This window comes from Haemorhous mexicanus, chromosome 13, assembly GCF_027477595.1.
Source record: "Haemorhous mexicanus isolate bHaeMex1 chromosome 13, bHaeMex1.pri, whole genome shotgun sequence".
Classification (NCBI taxonomy): domain Eukaryota; kingdom Metazoa; phylum Chordata; class Aves; order Passeriformes; family Fringillidae; genus Haemorhous; species Haemorhous mexicanus.
In genome coordinates this window covers 12,522,711-12,535,543 of record NC_082353.1, presented here as the reverse complement: position 1 = coordinate 12,535,543, position 12,833 = coordinate 12,522,711, and the positions used below count along the sequence as shown (strand labels likewise).

The window sequence follows — 12,833 nt, the reverse complement described above, 5'->3', positions numbered from 1 at the left end:
ACTCAGGGCAGTACTTCTTATTGCTGAATATAAATTCAAACATCTAAGACTAGGCACAAAGGGACTGCCATCCTCACTGTGTGTTTATTGCTTTATTGTGTACACAGAAAGATTTAATAGCACTATTTAAAGTGATATGAAACAGGGTGATTGATTTTTTAGCAGAAATAAAGTGTGAATAGGAGATTGTCTTAATGAAGCAGAACTACTCCAACTCCACCTGCATCTTAGCTGATTTTGTATAAGGACCTAGACATTAACCAGGCTAATTTTTTTTATATAACCTAGGAATGGTTGCTCTGGATCAGAGGGAAGATCCATCTGTCTGAGTGCACTATCTTCAAGACAGGCTGACTGTAGGTGTCTGGAAACATCTACAAGGAAAGCAGCAAGCATCTAGCAGTGCTTTTCCAGAATAAAGTCCATCAATCACCACGTTTCCTTACTCAGCTCTACTATTCCTAAATTTAAATTTGTCCTTAATAGATTATTCTCCCACCCCTCCACCCCCCCCCATTTTTTATATACATAAATCACTGGTCTCTTGCAGCAAAACATTTGTTTGCTGTATAGAGACCCTTTAGTCTATAATGTCCCTTTAGTTCTTTGTTATGAGAGAGAAGGAAATATCATTCCTCCTCTCTTTCCTCATGCATTTGTGATTTACAGACCTTAGGTAATGCTGAGAAAGGCCACAGGTGGTTTGCAAGGGCAACTGTTTTGCAACGTGGTTGCACAAAGCCTCCCTTAGCTGATTAGAACAGGTGGACTGGAAGGGCTGTTGTGTTTAACTCTGGGAAAATTGCCCTGCTGCAGCAAAATCTCTTGGAGGTTACATCCTTCTTTTTGCACAGTTCAAAACTGATGTTGGCATTGTCTGCACACAGTTTCTCACATCAGTCTAGAGAGTTAAAGTCAAGGTATCAACCCACCCTCCTCAAAAAAAAAAAAAGAAAAAAAAAAGAAAAAAAAAGGAAAAAAGGAAAAAAAACACAACAAAACCAAAAACCAGTGGTGCAAATAGAGACCTGGATTGTTTATCACCTCCTGGGGCCAGCATACTTTGTCAAAGTGGTTCAGTGGTTCCAGCCTACCAGCTGGAAACTGCCCATTACCAGGACTGGTAAGGTAGAAATTGGCATTTTCTTTACCATAGTCTACAAAACAGAAGGTTTCCTGTTATAGGCCTATAAGATTTATTTGACATTTTAATCTATAAATACATGAGGTTTTCACCAGTAAAAGCACAGGCATTTTCTCAGTGGTCATTGCCACAGCTTACATTTTGAGCAAAAGAACATGTAGTATTGCATGTGAATAAGCAAACTTTGATTCTCTTTCTAAGGACCAAGCTCTCTTACTTGTTAAACAATGGCCTGCAGAGGACAACAAGGCAGCTGAAGGCCACACTGAATGCTACATTCTGGAAAACTTGGGACACTGTAGAATTTAATTAGTTTTTTGAAGGCACCTTTTCTGAACATCATCATGTCTTCAGGCAGCCTGGAAAGAACTCTGGCATTTGCACGAGACTCCTTCTTGTCAGTGGCTGCTGCTTTGGGGTTACATTGCTCCAGATTACCAGTCACTGGCACACTGGTGCAGCTAAGGGAACGTGCTGTCTTTTTCTTGCCTTGAACAGATAAATAACTGAATAAAAAAGAGGTTAACTTATGTTTGGTAACATTTTGGACATCTTCTGGAAAACAGTCATCCAGAGGATCCTCTTGACCTTTCACTTGCTGACTAATCACACACTTACTGGGACTTACTGATAATTTCTTAGGCTGTACTACTGTTTTTCTGGAAGGTGTTTTATATTTCCCTCCATCTAAGTACAGCTGAGGAACATTGCTAATGGCATCAGAAGCAGGCTGAACTATTGTAGTGGGGATTCCTGCCCCATCACCAGAATTGATGCAGTGCAACCCATAATTCTGGCTAATGATTTGGGCTGCAGTGTGTTGAATGATGCTCCAGTCCTGCAGAATATCTTCCCTGGTTGTGAACTGAGATGTCACAGTAAAGCGAATGATGAACTTGTCCTGGATGGTTGCTGGAATGAGGAAGAGCCTGCCAGAACTGCTTAGTTCTTTCAGGAGTTTTTCTGTCAGCCAATTGGGACCCTGTTTTAAATATGAATAATAAAAAATTACTATAGTTAGAATTTCCAGTGACATCCAAACATCTAAGAATCGCAATCACAAATTCTTACTTGGAAGTACATTCACAGTTATTAATGTCTGGGGAGAGGTCAGCTGTGGTCAGTTCATTTCAAAGGGACATGCAAAAAGGGCCAATCTTTACCTTTAGGCGAAATACAACCAGCCCAAGGTGTCTCTTGGCAGGAATTTCAAAGAGTGGGTCACTTTTAACCAAGGATTCAAAGAATTTGGCTGTTTCAGTACCCTACAATTAAGGGAGGAAAAAAAGTTATCTGTTTTTCACAAACCCACTTGTAAGATGCTGAACTGGGTAGTTAAAAGGAATTCCTTTTCTTACTAAAACACATCACTCCAATGCATGAATAAGAGCAAACAGAAAAATGACATCAAAGCTAAGAATTTTAAAGTCTGTCTCTATTTGCCCAAACCCTTGACAATGAACATGAGTAACTAGCCTATGCATAGGGATTTTCTATAGGAGGTTTGAAAAGAGAATGTGCTTCTCATATTAGAGTCCTTTTGCAGCAACCATTGATCCACAATGTGACCCCTCGTATTCACACTCCCACAGAGACTTAAGCCTGTACATTTTCATAGTGGTGGGTTCAGTTATTCATCACAGCCTGCCCCAAACAGCTGCCACTTGACCTCAAAGAAAGCTTCTCCAGATTATGGCTCAGTAGAAGGCAGTGATCAAGTCCCTTTCCACTGTCCAGTGCTGTCAAGAAGGGGACAGGAGGAAATGTTTTGTCTACACAATCTTTACAGATTATTTTAGAGTAAAACCAGCACGCATTTAGAATTCAAATGCAAGCTTTGTGTGTGAGAGGAGTCCTGTTACTCATCTCTGCATCTCTGAGTGTACTAATCTCACCCACCAAGAACTGAACATAACACACTGGTAACTCACACACCTGTCTGACGTGAGCTTGAAGCATTTTCACCCCAAAGGAACGAAGCACAAACCACAGTTTCAAAGAACGAAATCGACGGCTCAGTGGAATTTGCCAGTGCTGTGAAAACAGAGCAGTGCATCACTGAGTGCAGAAACAACAGAAAGGAGAGTTCCCCTTCCACTGCTACATCTCCTGCTCCAGACTCAGGTCAGAAACCCCTCTTGAGATAAACAGTGCCATATTACTGAAATTCTGCTAAGCCTAGGAAACAGCCATCAAAGAAACACTGTGTTCCCATATTTTTCAGTTATTTCCAAAAAATGAGATTTTGGCTATTCCCCTTTAAGAGCATAATCAATTTAAGATGTGGCCATTTACACTCTAGGACTGACTAGTGCTCACTTCAACTCCTGTAATTTCCTGAACATTTTTCCAGATCAATTATATACAGCAAGATTTGATACTGGGGTAGTCACTTCTAGACAAAGTAACACCTACTCCAAGGAAAAGAGTGAGAAAACATGTAAAGGAATATTTCAGGGAAGCTGCACAATCACGTGCAGGATTCAATTTAACCACAAGAGGGACTCAATATCCTTTTTTCCATCCCTCCCTCTCTCCAGCCTAGTGAAAAGCACTATTGATTTCAAGAAAACAATTATCTTTTCAGGACTAGGGTGAGATCATAGCAGAAATAATTGGCAGTGAATATTCCTTTGTATTACTGTACTGAAATCTGCTGTAAGATGTATCTGCAGTGAAATGTCTCTTAGCTCTCCTATGAATACCTTACTCTGAAGAAAAAATGTAATTAATTCTCCTGCTGTTTCAGAGCATGGCTTTTTCATTGCTTACTCCTTTCTCTCTTTTATTACATATCAGAGATACAAGAAATCCAGCCAAAATGGCATCTATAGGAATTACTTCAGCAACACAATAAACAGAAATGACCCTTTGCATTAGAAAGACAAGGCTGGATCTGCACCTGTATAAAAATCTTAAGTACTTCAATCTGAAAGCAATTTTATAATTAATCCTCATAACCAGGGCTTACTGCAAAGTTTTGCTATTTTCTCTGCATTAGGATCTCAGTATAATTTGGTTTACACAGTAAGACCAGCTATAAGATAAGCATACTCCAGAACATGAGAGGCATTTCACAGTCTGATTGAAAATTTTATAGGCAATATAAAATATCAGCTTAAATAATAACTTACCATGAAATCAATTGCAGCTCCTGAATTGGCATGTCTGAGGTAGACAGGGTTAACACTGAAGGTTTGATGCAACTTGTATTTATCTTTAACCCTATGATTGTAGAAGGAACCAGATTTAGCAAAGTAAGTGCAGAGAAAAACTTTGCAATTTGAATGTTATCCTTTTGGTGTTGTTTGTGTTTTGACTGTACTCACCAAAATCCAGTGCAGTCAAAATGGACCATCATCCACTTAGAAGGATTAAAAGTAAAGGAATCTGCATATTCAATTCCGTCCAAAAACAATCGAAATTCAGGACATACAAATGCTGTTCCTGCATATGCAGCATCAATATGAAGCCAGAGGCCCTCAGCATCACCTGTTGGAATTGAGATTGTTGTTATGTGAGGGGTATAGGGACTCAAAGTGCATGCTAATCTCTCCTCTCTGCAAACCAGGTGCAGTGTTTTGGAGGAGGCTGACAAGCAATTGACAACCAGTTTTATTCTAAAGGTGTGGATCCATAATACTAAAATACAGGATAATGCTGCAACCACATGGACCCTGTAACAAAATTCACTATTCTATATTTCATGTGACTGGGTCTTTTTAACATTTGATTTCTCTCACCTGCCCTTTCACTAAGTGAAATTCCCCAGTACCCCTCAGCTGTACAAAGCCAAAATAAAGATATAGTGGCAAGCAAAAAAGGACCCACAAATAGAAGCCACATTCTGACCCATAAGAGAAAGCTCCTCTGGTCTTCAGCAGCTACTGGTCAGAATTTATGCTGGAATAGACTTTGCAACCATGTGAAATTTACCTATGATACTGATTGATCCAGAGGATGTCCTACCAGAATCTACCTTCAAAACTCCTTTGCTAGATTAAATATTAATGCATCCATCCTACAACAGTACCACATAATCTGTATTTCCTGAATAACCACATTAAAGATTTATCAGTTGGCAAATTTCCTCCATCTCAAACAGAATGTATTTTAGCATCCTAATCTAAATCTTACAGAAATCACTGCAGTCTTGTACTGACTTCAGCCATCCCTAAGACATGTCTGAAACACTCAGCTCTCCTTCATTTTGGCACAAAAAATCTGAGAGTATCTTCTAGATACTAGAGTATCCTCTAGATACTTTCATAGATCAAAACCAGGGGAAAAAAAAAAAAGACACTTACAAACTGGACCCAGTTCTGAGAGATTGTCAAAAGCACAGACACCAGTTGTACCCAAAGTTGCACAAACCTAGAAAAAAAATCTGTTATAATGGATTTGGTTTCTTTTAATACATGGATGCAGCACTTTAAAAGTGGGCAGTTTATTGCAGGCAGTCAAAACATTAAAACTTTTTATTTAATAAAATAGAAATTCTTGTATACATTTGAATCTTCATGTATTTTAACACAACAAGAAATTTTTATATGTAATTTCATGTTGACATTAAGAATATAACACTATGTCAATACCCCCAACCAGAAAGTCGAACATACAAAGACTGGCACTAGGCCTTTCTTTCTGTCTTCTGCAATGGCTTTCTTCAAAGTTTCACCTCTGAGGGAAAAGTTCTCATCCACAGGCAGAAATTTTATCTTCACAAGAGAAATCAAGCCAGCCTTTTCTACAGAGGAATGTGCCTTTAAAATAAGAAAAACAGTAAGAACTCAAGCTCTGAGGCTGAACAGCTGTCATAAGTTATGGCTTTATGAAAGACAGTGGTGGCAAGAAATACAGAGATAACGTCCTTATTGTAATCCCTATTAGTACAAGTCTGAAAGCATCTTCTTTGTGAGCAGCTGTAAGAAACTGTACCCTGTAATTCCAAAGAATGCTTCACTTACTTGGGTACTAGTGTCTAAAATATAATGATAGGCATCCTCATCTTGTGTTTGGAGGGACATTTATCAAAACTCAGCTCTTAAAGGAGCCTCTAGAAATTAATCAACCTCAGTCTATTCCCTCCTCCCTGCCATAAGAAGATAAATCCCCTAAAGCGTGTTTACTTCTGGATAGAGCAAAACACCTTACAAGATACAGTCCTTTTAATTAGACTAAGAGAGAGTGAGCATGAGTGTCTCTCCTGTGGTAGTTTTTCCACGAGAATGTAACTGCTCAGTTCAGGAGGCCAAGGACAGAATAAGTTTGCTGGCAAAAGCCAACAGTGGAGCCCACAGCCAGGAGCAGCATTTAGGTAACAGTGCCTTGAGGATGCCTGTCTCTGAGGGGAAGGAGGCTGGGAAGAAACACGAGATGAAGCAGCATGAGCTCAGCACATAGTTCCTGGATCAAGGCTTTGTGAGAAACAGGAAGGAAATGCAGAACTCAGTCATGTGAAACAATCTCTTGAGGACTGCCAAGGCCCTAAAAACCTCGCCTCACACTGATTCAGTTTCCCCATCTGCAGAAAGCAGCAGCAGGGGAACTGGTCCACGCTTGTGAGGCATTCCTGTGTTGTTGTACAGAAATGTGACTTCACATGGCAAAGGCTGAGGGAGACAACAGAAGCAATTTGTCTTCCTTGGAACAACAAGAACCTACTTGATCAGATGCGTAAGCGACGAGGCGAGAATTGAGCGAGGACTCATCAGCGTCTGGCTCAGAAACCTTCATCTCCAGAATTTTGTTCTTCCTTGCTGCCAGCAGTGCAACCAAGGTTGATTCACTCACAGTGCTCTGCAAAGACATTGCTCATTTACTGCAACTGCCACTTCATTGCTATTTTGCCAGGGATCTGCTGAAATCAGTGAAGTGCCCAGTGCCCACCCCCTCTTTTATTCCTACTCCTGCTTTTCTCTAACGCAGTGGAGAGTCATTAGCTGATGAGCAGCTCTCTGGGCCAGCAACACAAAACAAAGCCTTTTAAAACTGCTGTATGTATTAACATGCAGCCCTGAGTTCTGGGGAATAAATAAACCACATTTTCCTTTTGTTCTACAAATAAAACATGGTATTTCCCATAAAATTACAAACACTATCAAAGTCCCTTATAATAACAGACGCAGCACTGATTCCAGGGAGCTCTTGCTTAGTGCAACATTTGGTGGTGTGAAACAGATTAAAAAAATGAAATCTGATTCATTTACCCTTAAAAAGACCACAAGAATACCTGCTGTTTGTCCATAACACAGCACTAAAAGCAACAGCAGTTTCTATACTATAATCTACCACATTTAATAGTAAAATTTGGGAAAATAATGCCAAATTTGGAATCAGAGCCATGTAGAAAAATTTGTTGGTTTTGCCTCTAGAAAAACTATCACCCAGAGAGAAATTCACTTGAAAACAAACGTTGATAAGGCCATGTCTAATCTCCCCCACCTGTAATACTCCTCCACCCACACTGTCGGGATGGTGGTGCAGGAATTTATCTGGAAGGCCCAGCATTTTAGCCAACCAATCCATCACATTCATTTCCAGTTCTGTACAGGCTGGGCTGGAGGCCTAGAAAAAATTGAAAAAGGAGAATCAGGCTGTGATTCACCCTGGGCACCGATCCCTCGTCCAACTGAGAGCTAAGAGAGGCAACAAGCTAATCTGATACAGCTACATGGAGACCACCCCAACCAATTTCTTACAGGTTTATGAGCTCTACTTTCTTACACAGAGACACACATCTAAAAATCTGGGCAACTTTGGCACCATGGAAAACACTGGCTTCAGAAACTTCTGCGGTGTGCAGAGTCATAGGCAAGTAGTGCTCTGTAGCTGCTGCAGGAGGATACAAAATGCGCACATAATCTGGCCCAGGATACCAAACAATTATTTTCAGAAGAGGAAAAATAGGAAGTGTGTTCTCTCAAAGGAGCAGGAGAACTGGAATGGAGCCCAATCTAGCCTGCAGCCATGGATGGTGACTGCTCTATTGCTTACACTGCTTGTGTAAGAGTCTTGGCACTGAGACAGACTAGATGACAAGGAACAATGCTCAGTGGGATATGCAAAGAACTCGAAAACAGACATTTCTAGTATATTTTCTTCATTCACCTCTTACTACTAGGTAATGCTTGTTCTTACATGTTCTTTTGGGTTGTTTTTTTAACTGACAATTTTCATTTATGCAACAACATACAGTTGGTTAAAACAAATTGTACTGACTCAGAGAACAAGAAAGAATGACTAAGACCTGCTCTTGCATATTACACACAGGAGAGGAATGTCTAAAACAGCCCCAAAAAATTTACCCATGTGAATCCCAAGCAGTTAATTGCGTCAGCCAACATATCTCCAAGGAGTGAAGGCCAGGAAGTTAGAGCTGGAAAGTAGGCATGCATGTGTGGACTTTGCCAATGGACTACCTAGAATAGAATTATGTAGAAGTTCAGTCTGAAAATGTCACAAAACTTTGCATGAGATATAGTGGTTCCTAGCTGTTTAAAGTGAGAGAAAAGGATTACAGCAACATAATACATGCAACTATATATCTGCAGCAGAGAGCTGCAGAGATAATATCAACAGGGGAGCAGAACTAGCAGATGATAACACTGCATTATTAGCAGATAAATTGCAAATAACAGCAAAAGCATTTATCTGAATTAAACAGGCAGACAAAAATTCTGAACAGGAAAGAATGTTGTGCCGTGTTTGAAAGACCAGAGTCAGAAAGATTTATCAAAATATTTATCTTTATAAAGGGAATCCTTGCAACAAAGTTGCTCTTGTTGTCAAACAACAAGTTGCCTTTAGCTACAAACAGCAACTTACAACTATATAAACCCTTCTAAACACCTGAATGAGCTGGTGTGAGGGACACCAGCATAAGTACATGTAATCTGATTGCCTCTCCTACATCAGAGCAAGTTTCTGCAAACATCTACAAAAAAATTGAGAACAGGCTTTGAAAAAGCTTCTTACATAAAACATGCAATTTGGTAATGTGAATTCTCTTAGCACAATCTGCAGTATTTATGTACAAGAGGAAGTAGACTTTTACATTCAAAGCACAGGAAACAAGCCTTGTATATCCATGAAGTTGGGCTAGAGTTGTTTCACCTCACTCTGCCCAGTTTCCACATCTCTGAAATTAAGATTATATGGTTCAGCAGGTAGAGACATCGTGAAGCTAATCATTTTCTCATACTGTGGAATTTGTTTCCCTATAAGTAAATATGAGTTATATACAAAGCAGTTAAAAATACGCTCACAATCTAATCCCTAAAATTATAGTTAGGAACACAACTGTGGACAGAACATCTACAAGATTCATGCTACATTTTTGGGTACTTTACTTATTTAGAACAATGTTCTGCAGAATGTGTGCATTCCCAGGATTTGGTGTTCACCCCAGGTAGTAATGACTTTTTCCTGCCATGATTATACTCTGTGTCTTACCCCTGGCATAATAATCTTCTCTATATCTCCAAAGATGTTGTCCCAGCTGTCTGGGTCCATTGGGGCAGAGTCTGGCAGCTGGGCTCTCATGTAACCTGGCTGTACATCAGGAGTCACCCGTCTCTCTCTCACATTGCTCAGGTACTGGTAAATGTAATCCACCATCTCTTTCCCTGGAAGAGATAAACCAGTGGTTTTGGTTTCAATTATGGAAACACTAACTAGCAGTACAGGCATTCCACACAATCTGTCCTTAGCATTGGACAGAGATTCTAATAGCATTGGAATACTGCTCCCTCCTACAGCCTACTTGTCCCATCTAATAATGTTCTAAAACAGGCTCACAGGGTTTTTTCAGTGCCATCACTGAATAGTTCAAATGTACCTTTAAAACACAATCATGGTACAAGTACAGTTTGTTTAGTTACTGAAAGGTTAGATTTTCTTGCCAACAAATTAACTGAAACTTCATTTCACAGGAATTAAATTTTCATAACGTCCTACACTTCCTTGTCATTATAGCAAACCTGCTTTTGCATCCTCTGAAACCAGCTGCATTGCTCCACACCCTTTCTCCACTTTTTAAGACAATCTCCTGCAGCCCTGGAACCAAAGTTGGCTCTCCATCTCCAGAACTGTCCGAGTACTACTGCAGTCTCAGGGTGTGAAGCCAGTGAAAAGCTATTGTGCATAACCCCTTAGCACATGTTTATTCAGAATTACAGTATTGCAGCTTTCCCACAGCATCTTAGATGTAAGACCAAAAAGGGTAAGTTACCCACAGACACTAAATCCATTAATTTAAACTCAGTCCTGGGACACATTTTTGCCTCAGCAGATCCAAGTCTCAAGGCCAAGTGCACATTTAAAGAATATATAGCCCATCCTAATTTTGGGTATCACTTCCAGCCCTACAACAGTTGATCTCCATGAGTAGATGCTACCTATTTGCAAGAGCCACGGATCACTCACCTCTCTGTCTGTACTCCTCAGGCTCCATACTGATTCCTTAGGAATGCACCTCTTCAAACCAGGGCCACAACCCTTTGGGAGCTGTGGTCAGTTTGGTCTGGTGCCCTGCCAGCTGCTTCCCCCTTTATAGCTCCCTTTATCTCTCAGACTCACACATTCTGAAAAAGGTTTAACAGGCAGGTCATTGGTGAGTGTTTATCTAACTCCTCCCAGCTGAGGGTTTTTACAATCTCTCATGTTCTCATCTGTGCTCTTTTGATGTGTAAGATACTGTATCACTAAGAGGAGCTGCCTCTGCACATTCCCATTTTCAATCAATTTTTCAGAAGTCTCACAGTAATCCGTGCCATGAATATAAGGCATATTAACATGAGACTTGTGGGAGAGAAAAAGCTCAAGAGCTTTCAAAACCAAATAAAAGCTAGCAGATGTTACGGCAGCACACCCGGCTACTGTGCTAGCAGTAGCCATGAAACAAAGGTACCAGCACAGAACAAATTTGACAGGGAGACAGGGACTTTTCCTAAGAATTTTTTTGAGAACTCTTTTTTTCTCCAAAAAAAGAGTATACCTACATCCCCACAAGTGTTCAGTCCTTATGCTGTCAGTCCATGCTGCTAAAAGCAAAGGCTTCACAGCTATTGCCAGTTCCAGAACTACAATATGAAGCAGCAATGATCCTCTTTGGATTTCCTCCCCCTTAGATCAGAGCAGAGCAGGTTCCACTAAGCAGGGTAATGTTCCTCCATGGATAATACCTTAGACCAATGAGCTGGGAAAAGGCACCTCTTCCCTCACTGTACTTTTTTTTCTCCTGTACGACATGCATAAACACTGGGATTTAGTCTTGTCTCTCCAGAATTCCTCCAAGTCCTCCACCTGGATCGTTTTCAGTTTGAAAGAACAGCCTTATAGATTGCCTCTTGTTCCAGTTTTAGGACCTGAAAACACACCCTGACCTCTCTCTGGCAGCACAGTCTTTGACAATACTCAATGTTGAGTCCTTATCCATCTTCACGTGCTCTACACTGCACCAGGCAGCCCTGGGAAAAGACAAGAGGTAGGACTTGTGGATTAAGCACCAGAAAGGGAAATTATTTCCCATACAATACATTCTTGCCTATTTTTGCCATACCCTAGGCTCCTGCTTGGGGCTGGCCCTGCTGGAGACAGGATGCCAGGCTAGGCAGACCCTGTGTCTGATACCTTCCAGCAGTTTTGCTGTTCTCTCACAGGAGAGAACTGGCTGCCAGAGCAGCTTTGATTTTCTGCCCCAGGTATTCTAATGCAGCACAACCACTTACATAGTTATAGAAAGTTTTTACATTGTTCTCACACACACTGCCTACAAAACAGTGTGAAACCTTTTCTAGTTTCTGCTACAAATAGATACTTGAGAAGGAACTGTTTTATAGATATGAGAAAGATCTCTGACACACACACATCAGATTAATGCACTGAAATAAAAAACCCCAAATTGATAAAAAGGCATTGAGAGAAGTGCAAAAAACTACTATATGCATATTCATTTGTTTTATCTCATATTGCTCTGGAAACATTAGGAAAAAAGCAACAAGCTACTCATGTGCTTTATAGGAATTTATGAACATCTCTTGGCTGTACTGTAAATGAGCCCATAAAGGGGAACAAGCTAAGGAGGGACAGGCATCAAGCACAGGACCAAGTCAAAATGAGCCCCAAGTTCTCAAAACCCCTGATTTTAGCTCATTATAAGTGATTAATTTCTTTGAAATATGTTCCAAAGAAACAGATGGTAGCTAATTACGTTTATATTTTTAATGTGGAACAGCAAATAAGGAACAATATTTTTAACAATGTTTTCAGAGCTAAACTATATAATAAATATTTCATATAACATATACCCTACAGTTTAGCTTACAGGTGATGGCCTCATTGGGTTGATCTCTTGTTCTGTGCAGAAGAGAACAAACAGCAGGTCCTGTTTGGAACTAAAATAAAATAGCTGATAAGGGATTACAGGCAGGGTAAATATTGCTGCTGATAAATAAGGTTTTGTTATAGCTACGCTGCACTCAGAAGGGTTTCATTATCGACAATGAGGAATAGAATATTTGCTCACAGGAAACAGAATGAATAGAAAAGGTTCATTTCATTGTTTGCTGCCAACATCTGCTGTCACAGCCGTGGGAAACTCTACACTTGGATGTTGCCACTATCACCACTCAAACAGTGCCACTCTTATCATTATTAAGAAATCACAGAGATTACACTGTTGTTCAAT

At 40.2% G+C, this 12,833-nt stretch overlaps 1 protein-coding gene across 1 annotated transcript; it reads right to left on the bottom strand.

Moving 5' to 3' along the window:
* Positions 1-1,172: 1,172 nt before the first annotated feature.
* On the bottom strand, positions 1,173-12,032 carry HDC (histidine decarboxylase). Its single transcript, XM_059858425.1, has 13 exons — positions 11,329-12,032; positions 10,571-10,728; positions 9,599-9,771; positions 8,452-8,565; positions 7,589-7,711; positions 6,809-6,943; positions 5,764-5,907; positions 5,452-5,518; positions 4,474-4,636; positions 4,279-4,369; positions 3,080-3,178; positions 2,308-2,409; positions 1,173-2,126 (listed from the first exon to the last, which is right to left on the bottom strand). Exons 2-13 carry the CDS (start codon positions 10,596-10,598, stop codon positions 1,365-1,367), a joined length of 2,001 nt encoding a protein of 666 aa, XP_059714408.1. The 5' UTR covers positions 10,599-10,728; positions 11,329-12,032; the 3' UTR covers positions 1,173-1,364.
* Positions 12,033-12,833: the final 801 nt, after the last annotated feature.

Coding starts and splice junctions, on each gene's coding strand:
- HDC (XM_059858425.1), bottom strand. CDS start 10,598: ATGGAGCCTGAGGAGTACAGACAGAGAG. Junction 9,772..10,570: donor TGAGGAGTACAGACAGAGAG/GTGAGTGATCCG, acceptor TATCTCTTCCAG/GGAAAGAGATGGTGGATTAC. Junction 5,519..5,763: donor AAGGCCTAGTGCCAGTCTTT/GTATGTTCGACT, acceptor TTTTTTTTCTAG/GTTTGTGCAACTTTGGGTAC.